Source organism: Poecilia mexicana, unplaced genomic scaffold (assembly GCF_051168715.1).
Source record: "Poecilia mexicana isolate PSO_F unplaced genomic scaffold, ASM5116871v1 scaffold_22, whole genome shotgun sequence".
NCBI lineage: Eukaryota > Metazoa > Chordata > Actinopteri > Cyprinodontiformes > Poeciliidae > Poecilia > Poecilia mexicana.
The window spans coordinates 16,251,759-16,277,409 of NW_028263391.1; the positions used below are offsets into that span (position 1 = coordinate 16,251,759).

Consider the following 25,651-nt stretch of genomic DNA (forward strand, 5'->3'; position numbering starts at 1 on the left):
TTTTCACAACATTGAAATAGCATGTAGTAATAATTTATTTTATATTATATACTATATTTTTTTTCTCGAACCTAGTACTATAATGTTTATTTACTTATTAATGCTGCTTATAATCAATACATATTTTTGTTAGTATTTCAGAATAAAATAAAATTATTTTGTTTTGAATTTTATTAAGAATAAATTCCGTGGGATTTTATTATGAAAGGCAACGGAAGTGGGCGTTCCGTCCTGGTAGCTCGTCATTGTGAGTGCTCGTCTTTTAGCTTTGTGGCTAGGTTGGTTGGCAGTCGGTTGTTTTCTTGTTAGCCTTCCTGTGGTCTGCCGTCGCTACCGCATATTCGGTCGCTATTTGCACGCACCATATAATACAGGTTTGGTTCTCCTATTTTAACAAAATACACATTTTTCCTAAAACCAGTTGGAACGTTTCGTTTTGTATCTGTCAGCCATGTTACTGTATATATTAATCAGTGATGCAGCCAGCACATAAATCCGTGTTTATTTTTAGCGGCTAAGCTGCAATGCAATGATGCTAAAATTTATTAGTACCCAATTTTTTGCTCAGATCAAAGCCAGTCGATAAACCTGTATTCATTGCAGAGAAAGAAATCGTTTAAAATAAAGCGTTCACTTAGCCTGATTTTATTGTGTTGACTATGTTTGCTTCTTTATTGCTAGGTTGCTAGCGAGTTTTGATTAAGTGGCATCTCCCGTTAAAACACAAAGATAGGCCCCAATTATTTACATGACATTTGCATTCCTGTAATCTGTCATGTAGCTTAAACACTCACCTTTGACAGCTGGTGATTTGGATTTACTTGTGTCCAGTTGTTCGCACTTTCTAGGTAATACGTTTTGGTTGTCTTAGAGCAGCGTTAGCACTGGATTTAGAGGATAATGCTTATTTCTTTTGGCTTGACGAAAATAAATACTGTGCTACTTCAAAACAAATGTAAAGACGGCATTTTTCTAATTAGCTAGAGCTTCAAGTGACACCCAAAGGCATTAACCATGCCCACATCTCATGCACTGCAGTGATTTCTGGGTTCATGTTTCCAGATGGACCAGCAGGACCAGTCCTATATGTTTGCAAGTCTCACACGGCCTCATTCGGAGCAGCTGCTGCAGGGTCTCCAGCTCCTGCGGCAGGATCACGAACTGTGTGACATTGTTCTCCGAGTGGGTGATGCCAAGATCCATGCCCACAAAGTTGTGTTGGCCAGCATCAGCCCCTACTTCAAGGCCATGTTTACAGGTAACCTCTCGGAAAAGGAGACCTCAGAGGTGGAGTTCCAGTGCATTGATGAGGCTGCTTTGCAGGTACGCTTAGATCCAGCAGACAGTAACCGTACTAGTGGTTGTTATATTGTTTCACTAACATTTTGTTTTCTCCTAGGCCATTGTGGAGTACGCATACACGGGAACGGTGTTTATCTCCCAGGAAACAGTTGAATCCCTGCTGCCGGCTGCCAATTTACTCCAGGTTAAGCTTGTACTTAAGGAGTGCTGTTCCTTCTTAGAAAGCCAGCTGGATGCTGGGAACTGTATAGGGATCTCCCGCTTCGCAGAGACATATGGCTGCCATGACCTGTGCCTGGCTGCTACTAAGTTTATCTGTGAGAACTTTGAAGAGGTCTGTCAGACGGAGGAGTTTTTTGAACTAACAAGAGCGGAGCTGGATGAAATAGTTTCTAACGACTGTCTTAAGGTAGACACGGAGGAGACCGTGTTTTACGCCTTGGAATCATGGATCAAATATGACGTAACAGAGAGACAGCAGCATCTCGCTCAGTTGTTACACTGTGTTCGCCTTCCACTTCTCAGCGTCAAATTCCTCACTCGCCTATATGAAGCCAACCACCTTATACGAGACGACCATGCATGCAAACACCTGCTCAACGAGGCCCTGAAATATCATTTTATGCCTGAGCACAGACTTTCTTATCAGACTGTGTTGTCAGCGAGGCCCAGGTGTGCCCCCAAGGTGCTGCTTGCAGTAGGAGGCAAGGCTGGACTGTTTGCCACATTAGAAAGGTAATCAATACTTGCTCTTTCAAATTAGAGCTGCACTGAATTGACTGATTGAGATTTTTATATTTGTTTTAGTTTTTTTTCTTACAAGTAAAACTTTTTTTTTTTTCAAAATTGGTTCATTCTGCACTTGATTGATGCTTCTTGGTTTCAAACTTTTGTGTAAAGTTTTAAGTGATTTTCACATCTTTCCCTCTCCCAGCATGGAAATGTATTTCCCTCAGACTGACTCGTGGATCGGACTGGCCCCTCTCAGTGTCCCCCGGTACGAGTTTGGAGTGGCCGTGCTGGACCACAAAGTGTACGTGGTGGGAGGCATCGCCACGCACATGAGGCAGGGCATCAGCTATCGGAGGCACGAGAGCACAGTGGAGGCCTGGGACCCCGAAAGCAACACGTGGTCCTCGGTGGAGCACATGGCCGAGTGTCGCAGCACACTTGGGGTAGTGGTCCAGGCCGGAGAGCTGTACGCTCTGGGAGGCTATGACGGCCAGTACTACCTGCAGTCTGTTGAGAAATACGTCCCCAAGCTGAAGGAGTGGCAACCGGTGGCACCCATGACAAAGTCCCGCAGCTGCTTTGCCACGGCTGTGCTGGACGGCATGATCTATGCTATTGGAGGGTATGGCCCAGCACACATGAACAGGTAACAATTGGAGTACAACACAAATCTGAGAAACTTGTTGAAAAGTGTTGTCAGACTCTATGAAGTTTCTGATTTGTGTCACTTACTTGCGCTTGTTAAAAGTCTTAATGCTGTTCAGCTTAATGCTGTGGGGTATCTTTCTGAGCAACATTACTTTACAGGTTTGATCCCTTTTCGAACCTCCTAAACAAAATCAAGATAAAAAGACTGTTTGCCTGTTATCTACTGTTGACATGTGACTGGAGTCTCTGGACCGGTCATGGTCTGATCTTTGATCTCATCGATGATTTTTAGATTTCCTGAGCTGCTTTTTTTTTCCTATGATCTTGCTGGATTATAAATAGAGCTCGCAATTATGTGAAGGATATCAAGTGTTGCTGAGAAAACTCTCACTAGCTCGTTAATAAGTGCAGAGAAGATTTTTACAGAAGTGTTGGAGATGTCTCATGGAGAGGGTGCCTGCATTTGTGTTGTTGATCACCCTGCAGCTGAATCCCAGTTGCTTGTTTCCTTGACACCCAAAGCCCTGCAGGAGAATGTGTTTGGACAGAGAACCTTTGGGAACATTTTCCTCAGGCCCTTGTGATTTGTATGTCCTTTTAACTGAGCTGCAAAACAATCCCAGATTCCCAATGTTCTCTTGGTTAACTTTGTCAGGACTTTCTTACTTTCGTCAGCCTTGCAATTGTCTCATTATTACTTAACTTTACTTTCTGCAGTTGTAGTTGTATAAACTGCCTTGTGTCAGAAAACTGCTGAATTGGATACATAAAAACAGAGTTTTCTGTTTTTACATTTGAGGAAAATCGAATTGACAGGCTGTGTGACATATAGTGATTTAGTGTTGTCGCAATATCAGTCTGTGCTATATTTGTATTGCAGAGGACTGTTTGGACTGCAATATTAAAATAGTGCAAAGTGTTATACTTGCAATTTACATGCTAAGGTAATACATAGTCAGTATTATTACAGATAAATAATAGAATTCATAATTGCTGTTTGTTTTGTTTTTTAATCCCAACATTTCTAACATAAATGTGTTTTTAACTTTGTCACCTAAACCGGACGTTATGGAATCTGTGGTTAGCGTTGGATGACCAAATTCAGATTTGACAAGTCTATTATAGATTTTGAAATGGAGCACCTGATTGGAGTTAGTTCAGCTGTAAGAACCCTCGCATTAAGGACGAAATTATATTATTTTAAAGATGGTGAACTCTGTCACAAATGAAGTGATATGCAGTGGTTAAGTGCATGGTAAGGATGGAAAATGACAATGCTTTCATACAAAATCAAGTTAAAGTCGATATAAAAAAGAACATAAGATTTTGTGAGCAAAACATGAATACAGAGCAGTTAAGAAACTAAATAGTGTGTGACATGTATATTTGTGTAATTGTCCGGTAATAAATCTAGATAATAGACTTAAGATGTACATTTTATTTTATAAATTACTTTTTTTTAACTATGTGAAGTTTGACTTTTTATTATTTTTTTTTATTACTGGCAAAAGATTTGTCGCAGCACAGAAAAAACTAGTAAAAATAAATGGGGCAAATGTCTGTTTATTGTGGTTAATAATAACCACAAATAACACCACAATTGCTGTTAATTGTGGTGGCTGCCATAGATGTTATCACTTTAAAATGAATGGCATGTAAAAGCCATATCTAGAACTAGCAAGCACTTTTGAGGGATTTGCATCATTTAAGACAGACCCTGTCTGGTATTTTCTCACTGTGATTGGTCTGTTTTCAGTGTGGAGAGGTACGACCCCAGCAAGGACGCCTGGGAAATGGTAGCCCCCATGGCAGACAAGAGGATCAACTTTGGTGTCGGTGTCATGCTCGGCTTCATATTTGTAGTGGGTGGGCACAACGGAGTGTCCCACCTGTCCAGTATCGAGAGGTACGACCCCCATCAGAACCAGTGGACGGCCTGTCGGCCAATGAACGAACCTCGTACTGGTAGGTTTTTAAATAAACAGTTTTCTTGGTGGCGCTTCAATTCACTGCTGTTCTGCTGACGTGATGCACCATTCTTCTTGCAGGTGTTGGTTCTGCCATTGTGGACAACTACCTCTATGTAGTAGGAGGGCACTCCGGGTCGTCTTACCTGAACACTGTCCAGCGCTACGACCCCATCTCAGACAGCTGGTTGGACTCCAGCGGCATGATGTACTGCCGTTGCAATTTTGGTCTGACTGCCCTTTGACCAATGGCCCGTTCAGCTAGGACTCAGTAAAACAATTTCTGAAAGAAAACTTTTCTTTTTTGTTACCTGCTCTCCTGTTTTCCCCACATTCGTTCTCCAGGAGCAAATGCACACCTGAAAGAACATCTGAGCTGTTGCTTGGGTGGCTGGGTGTGCACAAATAGCTGGCTGGTTGGATGGAGGGGATTCCAGTCTCGCTGCAGAGATGTAAAAGCGTACAGGTTGTGCAGCAGAGGGAAGGGAGGAAGATGTCTGGATGGATGATGGCGCAGGCACCTTGGATACGAGTGCTGCCGGACCACTATGAGAACTTCGAGCCATGTCCCAGGGGGTTGTAGGAAGTTTTTGTTACATTAGCTGACATTTATGTCCTCTATTTTACACGTCAGTACGTTTAATGCTTAAGATTTACAGCTGCATTCAGAACTATGTTACAGTTTTGTAGAACACTGCAGTTTGCTTGTGTCTTTGTGCGAACCTGTGGTTGTTGGCGTGTATGCACGAGGGGGTATGTGCATGTCGGATGGATCCGTTTTTGTTTATTTTTTTGTTACTTGTCCGCGTGTAGAACTAATTCTCAAGCTCAGTGAGGCGACGAGTTCTGCATCCAAATCAGTGCTTCACAGGAAGAAAAAAGAACAAACTTAGAAACTATATTTTCCTCAAAGGGCTGCCTTTCTCTTTTGTAAATAGTATAAATGAAATATATAGATAAATATATCCTCTAGTGCATTGCCTGTAAATGTTTATCTGCACTGGGTCACTAATGTGTGTGCGAATGTGTGTGTGATTTGATTCACTCGAGAGGGAGGAGTTTCCCCCTTAGTTTGTCGCCTATGCTTTTCTGTGTCATCCTCCATTATTTCATAAAAAAAAAAAAAAAAAAAAAAAAATCAACAAATTTTTAAGGTCAGGTCATGCACGCACTTGTCTCTATAATGGTTGAAACGTGTCTCAGCCAGTTTTGTCCACAATATTAACTGGTGCTATATTTAGGATTCAGGACTTAGCTGTTTGTCTAGGTTGCTGCACATGTTCTAGTCAGTGTATGCTTAATCTCCAGGTCATTTTTACATTTGATGCTAGCAATCTGCTTTATGGGCATTTAAATGCATGACATCCTAAATGACCCCTCACCATGCAATAAAATAAGTTTAGATAAAAAGGGAAAGAAAATACTAATTATTTTTCTTATAATGGTGCATGTTTTAGAAACTGGAATATCATCAAAAAATTAATTTGGAAAAAAAAAGTTTAAAACTTTATGGAGTTATTACCCACAGAGTGATATATCTCAAGTGCTTCAGTTATATTCATGAATATTTAATTATATCCGCGCATTCATTTAGTTTGTAGTATAACCAATCAGTAGTTGTGTGAAGGTAAGCCTTCCTGGAAAATAAATCTGAAGCTCCATAAAACTAGTAAAACAGGATAGTGCTCTGAAAAAATTGGTACAGTTCTCTGTGGACCCTTTTCCATCACATTTTTCCCTCCACTTAACTTTCCATTAACATGCTCAGACATATGGGTGTAGAAACAACCACCATCTTTATCAATTGCCTTTTGTGACTTGCTCTTCTTGTGGAGGGGGTCAGTGACTATCAGTCAAATCAGCAATTTTCTCATGATTCTTTGGGCCACAACACATCTTAAAAAAAAATTTCTTACTTGCCATGCTAATTAAAATAAACACTTAAATACATCACTCTGTATGTAATAAATCTAAATAGCGTTTATACTTTAGGATTATTGAAATGAAACACTCAATTTTTTTAAACACACCTGTTAGTGTTGCTTTCTTTCATGTTGTGGCTTTCGAAGACGAAGCACCAAAGTTTGTGCAAGCCGACTCAGGCCAAGTTGTCCCCCATCCCACCACCCATCCTCTGGAGAAATATTGCAACACATGAAGCAGCAGAGCTCTCCTCTAATAGGGAGAGTAGGTGTGTGCCGTTTTGCTGATTCACTGTTCATTTTTAAGTCTAGTCACTTTGCGTGTGCTGGTGTTTGCACAACTTTTAACCAAGCTCTCTGCATTGCACTTACCAAAATATTTGACACGTATTGTCATTTGATTACCTGGTTTTTTTTTTTCCTTTTCTTTTTTTTTTAAGCTAATGGCATTTAGATGATGCAATAAGACTCGTTTTTTTTTTCTCTTTCGACTGAAAATGTTTTGTGTTTGTCTCTTTAAAAAGCCAAGGCATCTCACATTGCTGTAACAGAACCCCACATGGCATGTTGACATTAATGGAGCATCTGAGGGAACCTTTGACCCTTTGTCATTTTGTTCGTTTACATGGAATGTGTTCATTTAAGTTACAGTTTATTGTAGATGAAAGGCTAAAGTAAAACAAGTTAGCTTTTACCACATTGAGGTACACTACAGACTTTGCCACTTTGCTTTTGTCTTCTGTGAAATTTTTGTTGTTGGATGAAACGTTACAATGTCATTTACTTTGCAAATTTGTCCAATTGTTCCTAATTAGTTCCTTATTTACATATGTACTTTCCAATGAACTGAATTGAATTTGTAAGCAACCAGTTTGTAATTCTATGACAATGTTTATATTTATTTATACTTTCCTTAGGCAAGGATTCAGATGCTAACCTTGATTAATGATAAATGGAAAATGAGTTATTCCTACTTTTTTGCTCTTCTATGTCTTATAGAGTAGCAGAAGAAGCTGATATTTGTAACATAATTGGCTGCTTCAGTATCAGTGTTTGAGATAGATTATGGCTCTTGGCCCAGGTTGGCACTGTGCAAAAGGATGGCTGAGTACATGTTCCAAACAGAATTTGATAAAATTTTATTTCAGTTGTGGAAACACACACACACACACACACACACACACACACAAACAAACACATACCCCCTGCTTCTTTTTGAATGTGAGTGATCGGTTCTCCTTCAGTTACCACACAAAGATTGAGATTTTTACAAGGGGGAATTTCTCTTTCTTGCATCTGATCCTTTTTTCAGCCATCTAGACAGCAGCATGCAGCAACAAGTAGGGGAGGGGAAGCTGTACTAGAAAGGTTTAGCATTGTTGAAACTAAAACCTTCTTAAACCTTTATACACCTGCAACCAGCCCATGCCTACTTGTTGTTTTATCTAATTTTTGTAGTCCAATGCAAATTAAGTTTTGTTCACCTCTCTATATTAATTGAAATTAATTTCTGCTGCCATGACTGATTGAGCATCAATTTTCTTACTTTTTTTGCTTTGTTTTGTTTGTTTGTTTGTTTCTTCCCATGATAAATGCTGACTGCTATTGTAATGTATTTTGGAAGAAAAAGTGATGAAAATCTGCAAATGTGAATCTGCAAAAAAGAAGGGAGTATGTATGCATTTTTGTTGAGGCCTAACAAACATCTTGTTTTTTTTTCCCTCTGCCATCACTCTCACCAAAGTGCTTGTACAAAGAAGGCAGATGGATGACTTTTTAACGACCTAAAGTCTGCATTCAGCTGCCAGTCTTTACATTTGTGTCTGAGAGGAAGAAAACTCCTGTGAAAATGATGTCAGTGTTAGCCAAAACGACCACTCTGCTTCTCTCTCTCTTTTTGTTTAACCATTTCTCAGTGTGTCTGGAGTCTCAACTTTTTTTTCTCTTAATATCCTGTGGATTAATGCTGGAAGTTAAAAATAACAGCGCGTATAACGAAAACTGTAGCTTTTCACGTTTTGTTTGAAGACATTTTACATACATCTTAGTCAGTTTGTGTGGTGCAGTTGTACCCAGATTAAAATAAATGCCTGCCTTAAAAAAAAAAAAAAAAAAGCCATGGCTGCGTATTGTTTTTAGATTCATATGAATGTTTCAGAGAACAAAAATCTAAAACAGATGTGTTCAAAAATATTTTTATTTATATTAAGACAATATCTGCAGGAAAAAAAATAATGCCGGAGCTTTCTTGACAGAGGCACTATGTGATAACAGTAACTATTAGAGGATAAAAAAAATCAAAACATCTGACGCAGAAGCTGCAGAACTGCTGAGATGGGAGCATTTCAGCATGGATTTGCTTAACGCTTCATGCCATGAAAGCCCAAATCAATCCAACAAACCTTTCTGCAAAAAACAAAAACAATTCATGCCAACAATTGTGTTTTTAGCATCCACAACTTTTGAGTAAAAACTTTAACAGCTTAAAAAAAAAACTGAAGTTAGTTTGAGGTTTCTTTTATGCCACAGTGTAATTAGAGCACCAGTTTAATTTTTAGATAAGGGTTGATGTGCTTAAATCAGAACATTAAACTTGTGCTGGAGAACCCCCAAGTAATATATAAAACAAAAAACATAGCTGTAAGCACTCTTTTTTGAAGGAATATGCTGAGATTGAGTCATGTATGAAATGCTAAAACTATTTTACTTATAGAATGAGCAGAGCGTTTAACAGGCAACAAATCTCAGGAATTTACATGCCCGCTATTAAAATGTCAAGTTTTATTTAAGAATTAAACTACAATAAGTAGTTTAAAAATTTGTTTTGCACCTTCAAATAGATACTTCCTGTAGGAGACAATAAAAAAACATACATCTGTTGGGTGGGAACTAACAAAAAGGTCTCAGTGGCAATGTGTCCGCCTTTGACCTACCATGTCTTGAACCGCCTTTTGATGAATTTCACCATTCAGTCTTTGTGTTTACAACTGCCATTAGTAATAGTAAATTAGATTAACTCAAATTAAAGATAATCTGGCTACAACTCCAGAAGTTGCAAAAAGCTTGGCACAAAAGCAACGCTAGACATCACCAGAAGAGATCATGCAGTAGGAAAACTAAGACAGAATTAGGGCTTTTAAATCAAGCTGAATGAATTAGGGGGAAGTCCAAACACTCAAGATGAGTATGGATTTTATTATTCGGCATCCTAATGGTCACCTGAAGCATCTGTGGACAAGAGGTATTTTCATAACCTAAAAGACTGAGAACCTTTGTAATTGAGTGGGGTAATATTACTAAGCTATGGTTGTGAGATACATATAGGTACTTAAGAAAGGATGCTGAATGCTGAAACTGAATCAAAAGTTGCATCAGCAAAGTTTCAGTTTAAAATTTTGCATCTTTTTTTTTTTTCTGCAAACAGATTTGTTTTTCAGTTGAATTGTGCAGGATATACATCCAGCTGAAGGTGGAAAAACATTAAAAATAATAGTCATCTTTTTTTTTTTAACAAAAAAAAAAAAACATTTAAAAAGGAGATGTGTACACTTTTAGGATCCGCTGCATATCAACCCAGAACTATTATAGTCCACTGTACTCTTGGATTCCAAGCATGCCTCCATAAAATGTATAATTATCAGCATGTTTGGAGTAAGCAATCAGCTGAAACAGAACACGAACAACTGTCTCCTAGCATATTAAGTATACTAAGACCATGAATTATTCACAAAAGATTAAAAAAAAAATACATAACCGATATTAAATGGCAAAAACAGGAATAATGCTGGAAAAAAACAAAAAAAAACAAACAAAAAAAACACTGGATGTGTTCACTCAAATGCTGCACCGTGTCCAACTGGTCACTTGTCAGATGCACGGATGTAGACCAAGGAGGAAAGCAGCAGGAGCTCCGGGGGTTTATGCAGCAGGATAAGATTATCGCTTCTCAGACCGTCATAGTGCATCCAGCAACCGTCTATCTGGAAAGCTGCCGAGTAGTGATGCTCTTCCATGTTGAAGAGTGTGGCGCCCTCTAGTAAGTATCTAAGGGAAGAGATATACATCAGATTTTTTTTGTCCTAACAAAAGCTGAAAGGCCTGTCGAGCAACTACTACCACGGATCTTTACTTAATGTTTTACGCATGCATTTGTAAGTTTCAAGATGTGTATTGCATTAACTGAATGTGCATTGTTCTAATAATACTTTCATTCACCTGGATTTTCACCCTGGAGAACCAGTGTTCACAATCAGTCAATCAGATTGACTGTAAGATATTTTGCAAACAATGGACAAAAATATCAGTACTTAGCTGTGCAAACCTAGCTGAGACATACCCAAAAACACCCGTCTCTGAAATGATTGACTCAGGGGAGCTAAATAAGGATGCGTGAACATTTAAAATATTAAAAAAAAACAACGCATGCATTATTTTTATTCCAGTTCACAGTTATGCACAATCCTGCACTGCTTCATACCTGTGTTGACAAAGAGCCAGGTGGTAAGGTACATAAGACAGATCCTCCGACCTCCACTGCTGCATGTTAAGGATCACAAAAGCCGGGGGTCCGTGGCAGAAAACCCTTTGAGAAAACTCCCTCAAGCCATCACATCTGCCAAGAAGATATTCAACCTGTCAGATGGGTTAAATATTGCAGCAATGAATCTTAAAACAGCAAAAATGTCTTACCATAGTGTCTTACCCTAGCTCTGAGCAGAGTAGGAGTTTGGGGCTGAAGAATTCATCCACCGCTGACTGGATGGGGTCTTTGTGAGGAAGCTCATGGGGAGGGCTGGAGGGGAAGGTGAAAAGATGAGCATAATTGCAAAACAATTATGTTTTCTAATCTTTTGCTGGACCTAAAGTACCTGATGTTGATGGTGGTTTTCTTGACCTTCTGAAAGCGACCCGGACAGTCACGGTTGGTGCACAGGCTCTCCTGAGTGGTAGACATGAGGTTCTCCAGGTTCTCCGTGAAGTTCTCGTGCTCGTTCCCAAACAGGTCGATCTCCATCGCTGCCTGATGGATCTCTGAGCGGTACTGTCTCTTAGACATCCGGTTCCAGATCCACAGCATCTTCACTGTGGTGTAGTCACAGGAGTCCATCAAGTAGAGGAAATGCTCCACGAACTGCTTCCCCAGGAAGACGGCCAGCTCCCTGTGGAAGCCCTGGTTGTCTCGCAGGATCACATACAGGATCATGAGGAAGCCATCGATGGTGCATGTGTTTTTCAGTTGTACCTCCACGTACAGAGGGATGCAGGATATGGCCTTGCGCCCTGCCTTGATTGTGAAAACGCCCCCCCAAGGGAGCACAGGCCTCCAGAAGGAGCGATCCTCCTCATCATTGTTGTTTATGGAGGCTCGAATCTCCTCAAAAAGCGTTTTAGACCTGAACAGACATGATCCAGACGAACTTAGATAGCCTCAGTGTTACGTGAATAGATGCTCAATTGATAGGTCTGGATCGACCCTCTCGGCTAGTTTAGCACTGACGTAAACAGAGAGTAGTACGTGCAATCTTAAAAGGCTACAACATCCAGCCTCCAGGGATTAGTAGGACGATTAGAAACCTGTTAATTTAAGCATTGCGACTCCTTATTCAACTTACCTTTCGGTGTGGAAATTGTTCTGAGTGTTTGAGAGTCGCGAGAGCTCCTCGATGTCGTTTAAAACGCCACTGAATCTACTCTCCATAGCTTTCCGTCTTTCGTCATGTCTCCCGTCACACTTGAAGCTCGATAAAATAAGAAGCTCTTAATGGTATTTTCTCGCACTTTCTGCCGATATTTCAGAGTTGTCGTCTCCAAATGGATCCCAAATAAAGCAGCGTGCACTTCATTTGACCTACATAAACATTGAGGCTTTTCTGACGATATTTATTATAATCATGTGTAAACACGGTACTGCCCTCTGGTGACCTTCTGCGGAGTTACACTAGTTCAGTCTTCTGAGAGAAAAGAGAAATATCGGATCGCTATTGGTTGGAAGAAAGTTCTAGTGTATTTAGTTTGGTATTTGATTGGCTTGTAGGAATTAGGTCAGCCACGCCCTAATCTATTCGGAGATGCAGAGCATGCAGAGTAGACGTCCCGTGAGTCCCCTAGTCGTACGCCATAATCACCGCCATATTGTGAGTGTCGCGCTTTTCGTGAATATAATGCAATATATTGAAGCAAAAGAAAAGAAAATTAAAGAAAGGAAAGAAAGGAGAAAAGAAAAGAAAAAAGGAGAAATGAAAATAAACGAAAAGAAAGAGTGTATATCGACTTCTACGATTTTTAATTAAAATATACTCATAGTTACTGTTGTTACTGTTACCACTATACACAACGCTTAATTTTGCTTAATTAGTAGACATGTAACTATATTTGGTGATTTTTACTGTCAGGAAAACCATGATTCCTGTCGATTTATACTCAGTGTGGAAGACGCGGTATGGCATATGTGGCAAAGCCAGTTGATGTAGCATCTACTCTCTTTTATTTCTACTACGTGAAAAACGTTTCTCAAATGCTATTGGTCAGAAGACATATCTAATGTTTTTTTTTTTTAGGTAGCTATTTGATTGGTCCGTATTCACGTAAAGTAACGCCTCTCCTAGTGTCGTTAGTAAACTACGCTCCGTGACTGGGTCTATTCCAGAAAGTTCTACGGTTATTTTTAAGCGTAGTGCTATGTTTGCTAATGCATCCGACGTAATTGCAAACATGCTTCTTTTGAATAAGCGTAATTTGGAGAGCTAGTCTCACCACGCTTTTCTTCTTGCTAGAGAGCGAGCCTGCACAGGTCACCATCACTTCGGACACAGACAGACTGAATATGACAGCTCAAATCATAAGCGGGAAAGAAGTTTCAGCGTAAGTGTCATATTTGAACTGGTATGTTTAGGAGTTTTGAGTGAGCAGAGTAAACTTTTGGCTAACTAAGCCGCTGACTTGTTGAGTTTAGTTTGTACCACATGATCATCTGCTCAGTTGAGTACATTATCAAAGCTTTTTTGTTGTTGCTTTTGCAGTATTTTATGAGAGTTTTCCAAAGTATAGAGACTGCAAAATGTCGTTTTGTTTTTTCGTAATTTTATATCTTAAAGTTGTTAAAAGTGATACAGCCACCAAAGATGGAGAGAGTTTTACAGTGGACCCCATTTGCTTTCAGCTTATGTAGGTCAGCATAAATGCATTGAACTCATGATTGTGATACTTACATTTTCCTTTTTGTCTGATTAAATCAGGCCCTGAATGTGTGCAAATCTTTGCAGGATTACGTAAGATGTGTGTGATAGTGGTGGGATCTTTTCCCCCTTGGTCCACTAACCCCAAGTGCACTGATTGACAAAATATCACGCACAAGTCACTTTTGGACTTTTTTTTCCTCTTTTTTTTTTTTTTTTTTACAGTATCTGCAAACAGAGATGTTCTCCAAGGGTTATATTTCACAAATGACACACATATAAAGGGACGAATCCTTTCTCCTGCAGCAGCATGGAAGAAATTTAGCTGCATGTGCCTGTCACAAGACATGAAAACTTGCTGCCCCTCATGTCACTCATTAGTCACTTAATTTTTGGACAATACATGAAAAAAGTCTTTACTTTGAAGCTTAACAGAAGTTGTTGGACAATCTGAATACATATTGCAAGTATGATTTGTGCAGTGTGTTGTGGCTGCTTTCATTTACTTTTAGTTGCCAATGTGATTGCAAATATTACAATATAATAGATATAAGAAAGGTGATACACAACTTGATTTAGTCAAAGTCATGCACAGAAGTTGCATCTCCTGGTTTATGTGCAGTCTTTTTGTGTCTGCGTACTTGAGCTAAGCAATCAATCATTGTCTAACATACGACTGCTTTTTGAATGGATTAGAAGCTAAAGTCCACTTAACTTTTTTTTTTTGTCTGACTTATCAAATCCTCTGGTGCAATTGACCCTGTCATTTAACTCCACAAAGTGCTGTAATGTTTCCCAGTATTCAGACTATGAAACAGATAACGATAAAGAAAACATTCCAACTAGATCATCCTTCGGAAATGTCACCTTGTTGTGCAATCAAATTGGCAGCATAGAGAAATCACTGGTCTAAAACCAAAATACCCACAATGCATCTGTCTGGTCTGAACATTTGTTAGGATTTAGAGGAATAACGTGGATGGCTTTTTTGTCTTTTTTTTGTTCTTAGGCAAGTGAGGGAGCAACTGAAAAAAGATGTGGAGCAAATGAAACTCAAGGATCCCAACTTCAGGCCCGGCCTGGTTGTTTTACAAGTACGATTATTTTCGACTGACAGAAATTTGTCTTTTTTATGTCCCTGTACACTTTATGTGTTAACATAAACACAGGCTGTGCATAGATACATTTGCATGAGCATTGCATATAAGACATATTAGATATTATGAGGTGATACTTTTATGTTCTGGCAGGTTGGAGGTCGTGAAGATTCCAATCTGTACATCAGCATGAAGCTGAAGGCAGCAGCAGAGGTAATTTCAGATTATCGGTCAGATTATTGATGTGAGGAATTGCTTTGAGTAGCTGTTAATCACTTCTAATTTGAAATGGTTAAAGTATTTTATTTGTATTTGCAGATTGGAATAAATGCAATACATATGAAACTTCCAAAGACTGCAACTGAAGAAGAGGTAAAATTACATTTTATTAAGATTACATTCTGATGCAGCACAATAGTCACACAGGAGCTGCAACTGATACTTTTTTGAATAATTATTCTAAGCACCCAGTGTTTCACCAGAAAATGTATTTATTCATTTATTTATGTATTTATTTAGTTCTATTTTACTAAAATTATTTTATACATCCCACAAAATACACTTTTTCTAGTCTCAATTACATTGCTAGTGTGCCACCTCCAACAAGGGAATAAGAAATAAAATTGCAAGTTGTATATTTATGTGATAAATAAAAAAGTATATATATTCAGTAAATCTTGAAGTAAAAAACAATATTGATCTGTGACTGAACAAAAATAGGTTTCAGTTCTGGAAGAGTGTTTTAATTTCAAAGGATAACATGTGTTTGTAGTGCACTTTCTTTAGTTGAAGGTTTGATTTGATCAATTGTCACCTGAAAATGGAAAAAAACCAATGATACACGGATTGTGCAGATTTACCTTTCAGCAGGACAGTTACCCTAAGCACACAGCCAGAGCTTCAATGTAATTAACATTAAAACATATTTATGCTAGAAGTGCTAGAAGTCAAAATTCAGATCTTAATCTAACTGAGAATGTGTGGAAAGGACATTCAGAAATGCAAAAACAGTGGTTCCACAAAGCATCAAATGAGAGAGTCTGATTTCAAATGTGTAACATAGTTTTTAGATTTATAATTTTAAACAAAAATGATAAAATAATACATAATCTTTCTTTCACTTCACAATTATATGAATTTATATCTATAATTCACATAGGTCTGTCTTGTAAATTCCTTCTTCAATTTTATGATCTCAATCTACACAATGTATTGTCTAGTTAAACATTTATTAGTCTATAGATTTATCATAATCTTCTAAAATATGTGGTTTTCTTTTGTATCAAGCCTCACGTTTCTTTAAAAAAAAAAAAAAACAGTCCTTTGACAGGATTTCAATAACGTTTTGCCGGCAGGTCCTTCACAGCATCAGAGAAGTGAATGAAAACTCATCAGTCCACGGTCTCATAGTGCAGCTGCCTTTAGATTCGATCCACAAGATCAACACAGAAAAGGTCACAAATGCCGTGGTGCCAGAGAAAGATGTGGATGGGTAAGAACTGACATAAACTTCATTATAAGTATTTCCAATTGGAGTTAATTTCATGCTAAATCATAGTTAAAGTAAAGCACAAGTCTCATTAAAGTTCTTTTTGATCCATGGAGATAAATGCGGTTTGATCTGTACTTTCTGGCTCCTTTGCAGGCTGACCAGCATAAACGCAGGGAAGCTTTCTCGCGGCGATCTGGGCGACTGTTTCATCCCTTGCACACCAAACGGCTGCATGGAGCTGATCAGACAGACAGGTTGGTGCAGCCATGAAGAAAACTCTCACCGGAGTAGTTTTTGCTGTAAAATCCTCCAGACGACATGCAGACGAGTGGCTGTGGGTTAAATGCTCTGATGTTGTCTTCTCTGCAGGTGTGTCTGTGGCAGGGAAAAGAGCTGTGGTGATTGGTCGCAGTAAGATTGTTGGTGCACCCATGCATGATCTGCTGCTGTGGAATCATGCTACCGTCACCACCTGCCACTCCAAGACTGCAGATCTGGCCGGAGAGGTACGTTTTAGATATCAGCATGTTTCTTGTTATTACCTTTCTCAGTTTCACGTCTCGCGTCAGATATTGGCATCACTTCAACTTGCTTAGGCTTTGCTGCTTATGGTCGAAGTGACCATGTCTTCCCCACAATGTTACGGTCTTTTTGGTTTGTAAAGATTGCAGGCGCCTTCTCCAGCAGTTCCTGCATTCTTTTTCTGAAACTTCTCTCTGCTGACTTCTTCGAGTCAGTTTTTTTTAATGTATTTTTTATATATTTTTTTACTTGCAACACAACTGTTCATATTCCTGTCCAGGTGGGTAAAGCAGACATCCTGGTTGTTGGCATGGGCAAAGCAGAGATGGTGAAAGGAGAGTGGATCAAGAAGGGAGCGGTGGTCATCGACTGCGGGATTAATCACATTCCAGGTCATTTGTTAAGGTTCAAAATGGTCTGAAATTAAGTGACAACAGAAACAGTTGAATTGAAACGTTTATGTTTTATGTTTTTTTTTTTTAGATCAGACCAAGTCTAGTGGGAAGCGTGTGGTGGGTGATGTGCACTTTGCTTCAGCCAAGGAGCAGGCGGGCTTCATCACTCCTGTGCCTGGAGGAGTGGGACCAATGACCGTGGCCATGCTGATGGGGGTAAAGTCGAATCTTTTATTCATCTCAAGTGAATTTCCCCAAAGGTCATATCATTATACCATCCACATTTCTTAAGATGTATAGTAAGTGTGTCTCTTGTTTGTTGATGTGGTTAGAATACGGTGTTGAGTGCAAAGCGATTCCTTGAGAGCCATCAGGCTGGGAAGTGGGACATTTCTTACAACAAGCTCAGCCTTCAGAAGCCTGTACCAAGGTTTGTTTTCTTTATTGTAACTTTTTCAATAAGGTGTCATGAAAAACTTCAACTTTTTCACATACGTTGCAACCAACATCTTGAATATAGTTTGTTGGAATTTGATGCATTTAGACCAACGCTAAGTTTTTCTGATTTGTAAACTGGAAAGACAATCCACCCATCCCAACTTTGACTATGACGTCCCTTAATGAAACCCAGAGCAAACAATTGTCCTTGGAATTCCCTACCTAATTAGTAGGTCGAGTTTACCGGTGTGTAATGACAAAAATGTCCCTGTCTTGTGAAAAACTGATAATGGCATAGCATAGAAATTTGCCAAGGTAGTTAAAAGTGTATTTAGAAAGTACTGACCCTGAAGCGTAGCTTTGTTCTCTACTTAGGTGAAAATATGTGTGTGGGTTTTTTTTTTATCTTCAACAGTGACATAGTGATTTCTCGCTCCTGCGTTCCGAAGCCAATTGATCGTCTGGCCAGAGAGGTGGGCCTGCTTTCTGATGAAGTGGAGTTTTACGGAAAAACTAAGGCCAAGGTCCAGCTGAGTATTATCAAACGACTTCAGTCCCAGCCAGATGGGAAATATGTGGTGGTCACAGGGTATGTGCGCCAAGCTTTAAAAGTACTTCTGTACTTCTTAGCGTTTTTTATTCTGTCCATGAAACCGTTTAATTTTCTTTCACTTTAATATCTATTAATTGGCTGACATGTTGTGTAATTATGAAATGCAGTATTACGCCCACCCCACTGGGTGAAGGTAAGAGCACCACAACAGTCGGCCTGGTCCAGGCCCTGGGAGCCCACCTGAAGCTCAATGTGTTTGCCTGCGTCCGCCAGCCTTCTCAGGGACCAACCTTTGGCATTAAAGGTGAGTATTAGAAGAACATGAGGAACCCCGATGCTTATTGACACAACTTTTTAATTTATTTTACTGCATTTGCTTAAACTTACACTGAAATCACACAACAAGAAAGTTTCTTTTCTTCCCAAACTCACCACTACCGCTGAGGTTGACGCCGCCATCAGTTTCCTGAAAATAAATACACCTTCAGTAGTTTTGAACATTCAACGTTCATCGTTTTCTTTATTTTACATGAATCAGAACTTTATATTAAGAATGTATGAATTCCATTTTTCCCTGCTGTATTCATATGATGTGGCTCAGAGGCCCTTTCCTATGAGCCACTCTTCAAAATTGAAAACACAAGAGTACATAGAACGTTTCAGCTATCAAAAGTTCCAAGTCATGAAACAAAGGCTGTATATGTCCATTGTTAAGTGCGGTGGAGGATCTGTCATCCTGTGGGATTCTTTCTTTCTCTTCCAAAACTTCCTGGCATCATAAACTAAAAGGGCATCTTAAATTTAGATATGATTGGCATGTACCAGAAAATGAGAGCTGATAACCTCTGGATCTTTACAGTTTGATAAAGATTTAAACCAAGACAGAAATGGTGACCCTTCTTTAACCATCTTGACCTCCAGACAATCAAAGACAACAAAGGACAATTCAAAAGAATTGTCCCTTTTGCTGTCCGGCTTGTATTTGTAATAGTCTTTCTTCTCAACAGGTGGCGCTGCAGGCGGTGGATATTCTCAAGTCATTCCAATGGAAGAGGTACTTTATACCGTTTTGAAACATTATTGAGGTGGTAGAAAAAAATGTGTGTTTAGTTGATGATGTTTTATTTTATCCATAGTTTAACCTCCATCTCACTGGGGACATCCATGCCATCACAGCTGCCAACAACTTGGTAGCCGCCGCAGTCGACGCTCGCATGTTTCATGAGGCAACGCAGTCTGATAAGGTGGGTTTTCACTTCTGTAAATGAGGGGTAAAATCATAACAAGCGTCAATTAATAACAAGATGTCTCCTTTTCCCCTTTACTCTCACTCAGGCTCTGTATAATCGCTTGGTCCCACTCAGTGGAGGGCAGAGGACGTTCTCCCCAGTCCAGATCAGCAGACTGAAAGTAAGGGATTACATTACATACCCCTCAACTTTTACTAGAGTTTTTCTTGTACATGAAGCAATTCTGACTCTTAACTTGTCATTGTTTGTGTAGAAATTGGGTATAGAGAAGACTGATCCTTCAACTCTCACTGATGAAGAGATCACTCGCTTTGCACGCTTGGATATTGACCCAAGTTCTGTAACCTGGCAAAGAGGTCTGAAATGTCTCCATCAATCTCCTCCCCCCCACAAGATTTCAGTTTTTTTTTTCTGTATCAAACCTCATGTTTAAATCTCCTCTGGATATTTATTTCTCTGCAGTGTTGGACACAAATGATCGATTCCTGAGGAAGATCACCATCGGCCAGTCGCCAACCGAAAAGGGTTACACAAGAGAGGTGGGATTCTGATATGTTTTGATAATGGCATGCAATAAAAAATTGAAAAAGGCATAGCTATTTATATAAAACAAAAGTCAACAGATGTTTTTAATTACAATGTGTGGTGCAGGCTCAGTTTGACATCACAGTTGCGAGTGAGATCATGGCGGTCCTCGCCCTCACCAGCGGCCTGGAGGACATGCGACAGCGCCTGGCCAAGATGGTGGTAGCCACCAGCCGCAGCGGAGATCCTGTCACCACCGAGGATCTGGTCAGTGTTTCTTCATTATGGTGCGGCTTCTCGTTATGAGAACTGTGGAAGGAAATTATTTATTTATTTTTTATTAATAGAGCGCTGTTTTGTTCTGCAGGGAGTCAGTGGAGCTCTCGCTGTGCTGATGAAAGATGCCATCAAGCCAAACCTGATGCAGACGCTGGAGGTCTGTCAATGTTTAACTACAACTTAATCCTTGCAATGCTTATCTGTGTTAGAGCTACAAATGGGTTCTCTGAATCTGCAGGGAACGCCTGTTTTTGTGCATGCTGGCCCGTTTGCCAACATCGCCCATGGAAACTCATCCATCCTGGCTGATAAAATCGCTCTGAAGCTGGTTGGACCTGAGGGCTTTGTTGGTAAGATGAATTAATCTTGGGTGGCACCGTGGTGAAGTTGATGGCAACGATGCCTTGCAGCAAGAAGGTCTTGTGTTAGAATCCCAGTCTGGGGTCTTTCTGCATGGAGTTTGCATGCTCTCCTCATGCATTTGTGGTTTCTTTCTGAACCCAGACATGCATGAATGTGAATTGTGCATTCATCATTTAAAAATGGACTGAAAAGATCCAAGATCTATATAAAAGATTAACCCCGGTTGTTTTAGATTATTGTTCTGTTTTCACATTATCACACTGCACCACTCAAAGCTGCAATACTGCTCTTAATCTTTTGCCTCACAACCTCCATCAAACAGTGACAGAGGCTGGTTTTGGTGCTGATATCGGCATGGAGAAGTTTTTTAACATCAAGTGCCGCTACTCGGGCCTGAGCCCCCATGTGGTAGTCCTGGTGGCCACGGTCCGAGCCCTCAAAATGCACGGAGGAGGACCAATAGTGAGTCACTTGTTTTGTGATTTAAGAGTTGTTATCTTCATTCTGTTCATATTTCACCTTTTGGGTAAAAGAAAAAAAAACACACACACTCTAAAATGTTTAACACAGGTTACAGCTGGGATGCCACTGCCAAAGGAATACGTGGAGGAGGTAAGGCTGAGAAGCAGCAAACAGCAAAACATTCAAGTGTCAGTCCACTCTGTGCAGTCTGTGCATATTCTTTCACTCATACTTGGTCACACGTAGGCCTGTCACAATAACATTTGCTTGACGATAAATTGTCCCAGAAATTATTACAATAAACAATAATATTGTCAATTTGAGACAGTTTTCAGCTAATGTAACGCAAGTACATCCTCTCAAAGATCAATAAACTTTAATTTCCAAATTAACATGTAACAATGGAACAGGAAGAAAATTTAAGTAGACTTAAAAAAAAAAAAAAGTTTGCATCTGTGCAGAACCTTGAACTTCTGAAGAATGGCTGCAGCAACATGAGGAAACAAATAGAAAACGCCAAACACTTTGGCGTGCCGGTAGTGGTGGCTGTCAATGGTTTCAAGTGAGCGCAACATGTTGCAGTTTCATTATTACTGCAGACTAAAATGTTTCATGCTTGTATTTAGTTTGTGTGCATCTATTTGCAGGACGGACACTCAGGTTGAGCTCGACCTGGTCTGCAGCATGGCCAAAGCTGCTGGAGCCTTCGATGCCGTGTGCTGCTCCCACTGGGCTGAAGGTGGCGCTGGCGCTGTGGCCCTGGGACAGGCTGTTCAGAGGGCCAGCGAGGCTCCCAGCGACTTCAAGTTCCTCTATGATTTGGATGTATAATTCCAGCCTACATTAAACTTCACTAGTATTCTTGTGCTTTTCTCGTTTTTAAACGGTGCAGTGTTTATGTTTTAGCTCCCAATTAGTGACAAGATTCGAATAATTGCTCAGAAGATCTATGGAGCAGATGATATTGAACTTCTCCCGGAGGCCCAACACAAGGTGGAGCTCTACACTAAGCAGGTCAGCATGCCTCAGGGCAGAAGTTTTCTTGTCACTTCTATTGATCAGCAAAAGCCACCGTCAAAGGGAAATCTATACTGAGAAGATCCTGTTTTGTCTTTTGCTTCAGGGCTTTGGAAACCTTCCCATTTGCATGGCTAAGACACACCTGTCCCTCACGCACGAGGCCGAGAAGAAGGGCGTGCCGACAGGTTTCGTCCTGCCCATTAGAGACATCCGAGCGAGCGTCGGCGCGGGCTTTCTCTTCCCATTGGTTGGCACGGTAGGATCACAAACCTGATCCAACAGGCCTTTTTATTTTATGTTATTTTATGTACAACTGTGTGTGGACTTTGCAAAACAATCCTGAAAAATGTAGTCCTATCCTAAAAAATCAATAATTTGCTTCCTATATTTTTGTGACGTTTTATAGATAAAAATCATGATCATATGACACTAGAAAGACACAACATAGAGGTCTTTACAGTTTCCTATTACTATTTTCTAAGTCTCAATAAGTATGGAAACCCATTTGCATGTTTTGCAAATTTCAGATTGATTTTACATGATGTTTATGAGAGAATGGAAACTTAAATGCAAGCTACATAAATAGATTAAAATGTTGCTTCTGCCGATATCCATCATACGTTATGTTGTCTTAAGAGTTTAAATAACACTGAAAGCTGTTTCAGGACGTTTATATTTTGTTTACAAGTTTTTTGGACACAATGCATTTTCTCTTCAGATGCCTACAATCCCCGGTCTGCCCACCCGGCCTTGTTTCTATGATATTGACTTGGACACTGAGACCGAACAGGTCAATGGACTTTTCTGAAGAAAATCCATCCTCTCTATATGACTGAGGTAATGCAGAATGCAAACCGGAAATAGGAATGCACTTCATTCCTATTTGACAGGTATGCAGTAAGGTCATGCCTGTCATACAGGAAGGCGTTGGCAGCGGTTAAATATGTTTCTTTCTGCTTCCTTCTCCCTCTCAGAGCCTATAGAAACAGTCATCAACCCCACGGGGCCTTAATAAACACTGGACGAGTTCTAACTCGATGCGCCTCGAGCTGCTTCCATCCTATCGTGTGTGACTGAGTGTCTTTTTCTAGAAAGATGCTTCCAGGAGCTGATGATTCAAGGAATATAATTACAGAACAGATTTTTATGCTGTACCTGGTCTGTGATGGGCCTTTTTGCTGGAACAAACTATCATATTGACATTTTTCATTAGATTGTTTTTGACTAATCTCACGCATTTCATATCTTAGAACTCCTAAATCAACAAACACAACCGTTTAAGCCTTACATTAGCTCTCAGTTTATATTTGTTAACACTACATTGAAGGCTAGTTCTCTATTTTCTTTTTCTTAAAGAGTAATTGCCTCTTTAAAAAAAAATACTGTACTTACCATTTAAATCCTAAATGTAAATGTAATGCTGTCTTTAAAGACTTTGTCTAGTAAATTTGTTGATCTGAGCAAATTGTTTTTCAATTCAGTTTTGACTTCCCAGTATATTAAGTAAATTTTTTCATGTATGGAAATTTGAAATTTAGCTTCATTATGTGTTAAATCCTGTTTTTTTAAATCTACCAAAAAAGGACAAAATAAAGTGGCTTTATTTGGAATCCTCATCTGAGTTTACTTTTGTTTTTCTTCAACATGAACCAACTGTTAGAGTTTAGATACCTTTACAAGCAGAGTTGTTTGCCTCGTCGCTACACTAACATGAAAACCGCTTATTCCTTTAAAAGTTTCTTGTAAAAGTATTTATGCCTCTTGAATTTTTATTCACATTTATGTGCTGGACTAACAACGTTGTGCATTTTTCAGCCTCGTCACTGAAAAATGTTGCATTTGTTTGCATTTAGCCGCCCTTGCTAAAGTGAATGGGTGATTAACAGGCTTGTGCAGTAATTGGAGGTAATGCTGTTATTTGAATTAACTTGAATGGGAAACATAAAACATGCAGGACAGTTTGTAGCTAAAGACAAAATACCGAGACCTTTTTGTTGGGAGTATATGTGAGATATACCCAGACTTTTTGTTGGGTGTAAACTTTTTCACTAAGCTGACTAACAGTTTGTATTTGATACTATTGTTTTAAAGTCTTTATCAAGCTGTGCATGCATTTACCAAACCCTCTGATAATAGTAACAAACGCAATACTTTTTTAGTGACAATTTTATTATATATTTAGAACAATATATAATAACAGACTGATATCACATGACATTGATTCATTGGTATTTTCATTCACTGCTGCCATGTTTCCTTTCAGTATTCAACTCAATGATGATAGAAAAAAGAAAAATGACTCACTTCCTCTAGATCACAAAAAGAAAGACAAAAAATTATTTTTTTAAAAACAAGACATATCAAAGGTGCAATAATTAAATTCAATAGTCTATTAAATTTGCTGCTTTTAAAAGGATATGATGGTCAGCAATATATAATATACTACATAATACTGCATAAGGCAAAAATAAAATGCAGCTGTTGCACAGATATGTCAGAACAACATTTCTCCCTCAAGCATTTCCAACATTTATGGCCGTATCGTTTCTCATTTAAAGCAACTGTCATGTTTACACAAAAACAGTAAGACAAGTTATTTTCTCATTCCCCTTAAATACAAAACTGAATTCACACTATCACTCATTGCGTCTTCTTCAGGGAAGCTAAAATAATTCCTGTGCAAAATAGAAGAATGAACAAATTCAGCGAATTAAAGTACATTTTTAAAGATTGGCTGAAACAAACCTGAGTTAGAAGTGAAACAACTTGTGCTTAAAGTCAGTAAGTGGGTGTTTCTGTTGTTCTGGACACATGTTAAATTTAATTATTGCAAAACCTGACAGACATATTGTCTGGATCAACTCCAGAAAATATGTCCTATGACCTTTACGAATGCAGAGCAGCTTGGCAGGTAATCTAGAAGTTAAAAAACGTAGGTTTATAGTTGATGCTGAACTTTTAATAATGCTTATTAGAAAGAAGGAAAATTCCATGTTCTCAAAACAAAATTACTGGAAGAGGATTAAGGGAAAATAAAATGTTTCCTCAACAAGTTGACCAATCTACAATGCAGTGGAGAGATGTTCATGATTTGAGCTTTTGCAGCTGGGCACATTGCATTCATTAACTTTAAAGTATGTTTAGCAAAAAAAACTGAGCACGTGACTGTGAAAGTGTAAAAGGTCTTCCACTTCTCATTAAATCTAATTTGAAGACTACATGGTGCACTATTAAATGTTAAACCTGTTATTACAGATCTTGGTTTTAAGGTGGACAGTGATTTTAAATTGGACAGCCAAATCAGAGCCGTGGTTAAGTCCAGCTTTTATCATTTAAGGTGATTGGCGTCAGTGAAATCTTTTCTTTCCAGGCAGCATTTTGAAACAGTGATCCACGCTTTTATTTCAACTCGATTGGATTACTGTAACGCACTTTATCTGGGAGTCAGTCAGGCGCTGCTCTCACGTCTGCAGCTAGTACAAAATGCTGCTGCACGACTTTTGACAGGT

At 39.2% G+C, this 25,651-nt stretch overlaps 3 protein-coding genes across 3 annotated transcripts; 2 read left to right on the forward strand and 1 right to left on the reverse strand.

The window, feature by feature from the left end:
- Nucleotides 1-215: 215 nt before the first annotated feature.
- On the forward strand, nt 216-8,686 carry klhl28 (kelch like family member 28). Its single transcript, XM_014980357.2, has 6 exons — nt 216-374; nt 1,063-1,323; nt 1,400-2,037; nt 2,237-2,680; nt 4,439-4,647; nt 4,731-8,686. Exons 2-6 carry the CDS (start codon nt 1,063-1,065, stop codon nt 4,892-4,894), a joined length of 1,716 nt encoding a protein of 571 aa, XP_014835843.1. The 5' UTR covers nt 216-374; the 3' UTR covers nt 4,895-8,686.
- A 64-nt stretch (nt 8,687-8,750) lies between these two features.
- On the reverse strand, nt 8,751-12,880 carry dorip1 (dopamine receptor interacting protein 1). The gene is made up of 5 exons (XM_014980365.2): nt 12,184-12,880; nt 11,440-11,964; nt 11,274-11,363; nt 11,049-11,183; nt 8,751-10,615 (listed from the first exon to the last, which is right to left on the reverse strand). The coding sequence occupies exons 1-5, from the start codon at nt 12,267-12,269 to the stop codon at nt 10,432-10,434; spliced, it is 1,020 nt and encodes a 339-aa protein (XP_014835851.1). The 5' UTR covers nt 12,270-12,880; the 3' UTR covers nt 8,751-10,431.
- Nucleotides 12,881-13,074: 194 nt separating this feature from the next.
- Nucleotides 13,075-23,758, forward strand: mthfd1b (methylenetetrahydrofolate dehydrogenase (NADP+ dependent) 1b). Its single transcript, XM_088002777.1, has 28 exons — nt 13,075-13,432; nt 14,756-14,840; nt 14,997-15,056; nt 15,162-15,215; nt 16,199-16,335; nt 16,489-16,589; nt 16,705-16,841; nt 17,138-17,249; nt 17,341-17,468; nt 17,585-17,682; nt 18,106-18,279; nt 18,411-18,547; nt 19,251-19,297; nt 19,380-19,487; nt 19,579-19,653; nt 19,747-19,849; nt 19,956-20,032; nt 20,145-20,285; nt 20,386-20,454; nt 20,536-20,647; nt 20,983-21,122; nt 21,231-21,272; nt 21,584-21,684; nt 21,770-21,947; nt 22,029-22,136; nt 22,246-22,398; nt 22,861-22,979; nt 23,117-23,758. Exons 1-27 carry the CDS (start codon nt 13,395-13,397, stop codon nt 22,948-22,950), a joined length of 2,805 nt encoding a protein of 934 aa, XP_087858903.1. The 5' UTR covers nt 13,075-13,394; the 3' UTR covers nt 22,951-22,979; nt 23,117-23,758.
- The last annotated feature ends 1,893 nt before the right edge of the window (nt 23,759-25,651 follow it).

What these genes read in the sequence shown, in the direction of transcription:
- klhl28 (XM_014980357.2), top strand. Translation starts at nt 1,063, where the DNA reads ATGGACCAGCAGGACCAGTCCTATATGTTTGCAAGTCTCACACGGCCT. An exon ending in GGCCCAGCACACATGAACAG is followed by an intron (nt 2,681 to 4,438) that starts GTAACAATTGGA and finishes GTCTGTTTTCAG; the next exon opens with TGTGGAGAGGTACGACCCCA. An exon ending in AATGAACGAACCTCGTACTG is followed by an intron (nt 4,648 to 4,730) that starts GTAGGTTTTTAA and finishes TTCTTCTTGCAG; the next exon opens with GTGTTGGTTCTGCCATTGTG.
- dorip1 (XM_014980365.2), bottom strand. Translation starts at nt 12,269, where the DNA reads ATGGAGAGTAGATTCAGTGGCGTTTTAAACGACATCGAGGAGCTCTCG. An exon ending in CTACTCTGCTCAGAGCTAGG is followed by an intron (nt 11,184 to 11,273) that starts GTAAGACACTAT and finishes TCTTCTTGGCAG; the next exon opens with ATGTGATGGCTTGAGGGAGT. An exon ending in CTGGCTCTTTGTCAACACAG is followed by an intron (nt 10,616 to 11,048) that starts GTATGAAGCAGT and finishes CTCTTCCCTTAG; the next exon opens with ATACTTACTAGAGGGCGCCA.
- mthfd1b (XM_088002777.1), top strand. Translation starts at nt 13,395, where the DNA reads ATGACAGCTCAAATCATAAGCGGGAAAGAAGTTTCAGC. An exon ending in AGCTGAAGGCAGCAGCAGAG is followed by an intron (nt 15,057 to 15,161) that starts GTAATTTCAGAT and finishes TTGTATTTGCAG; the next exon opens with ATTGGAATAAATGCAATACA. An exon ending in ACCAACCTTTGGCATTAAAG is followed by an intron (nt 18,548 to 19,250) that starts GTGAGTATTAGA and finishes TCTTCTCAACAG; the next exon opens with GTGGCGCTGCAGGCGGTGGA.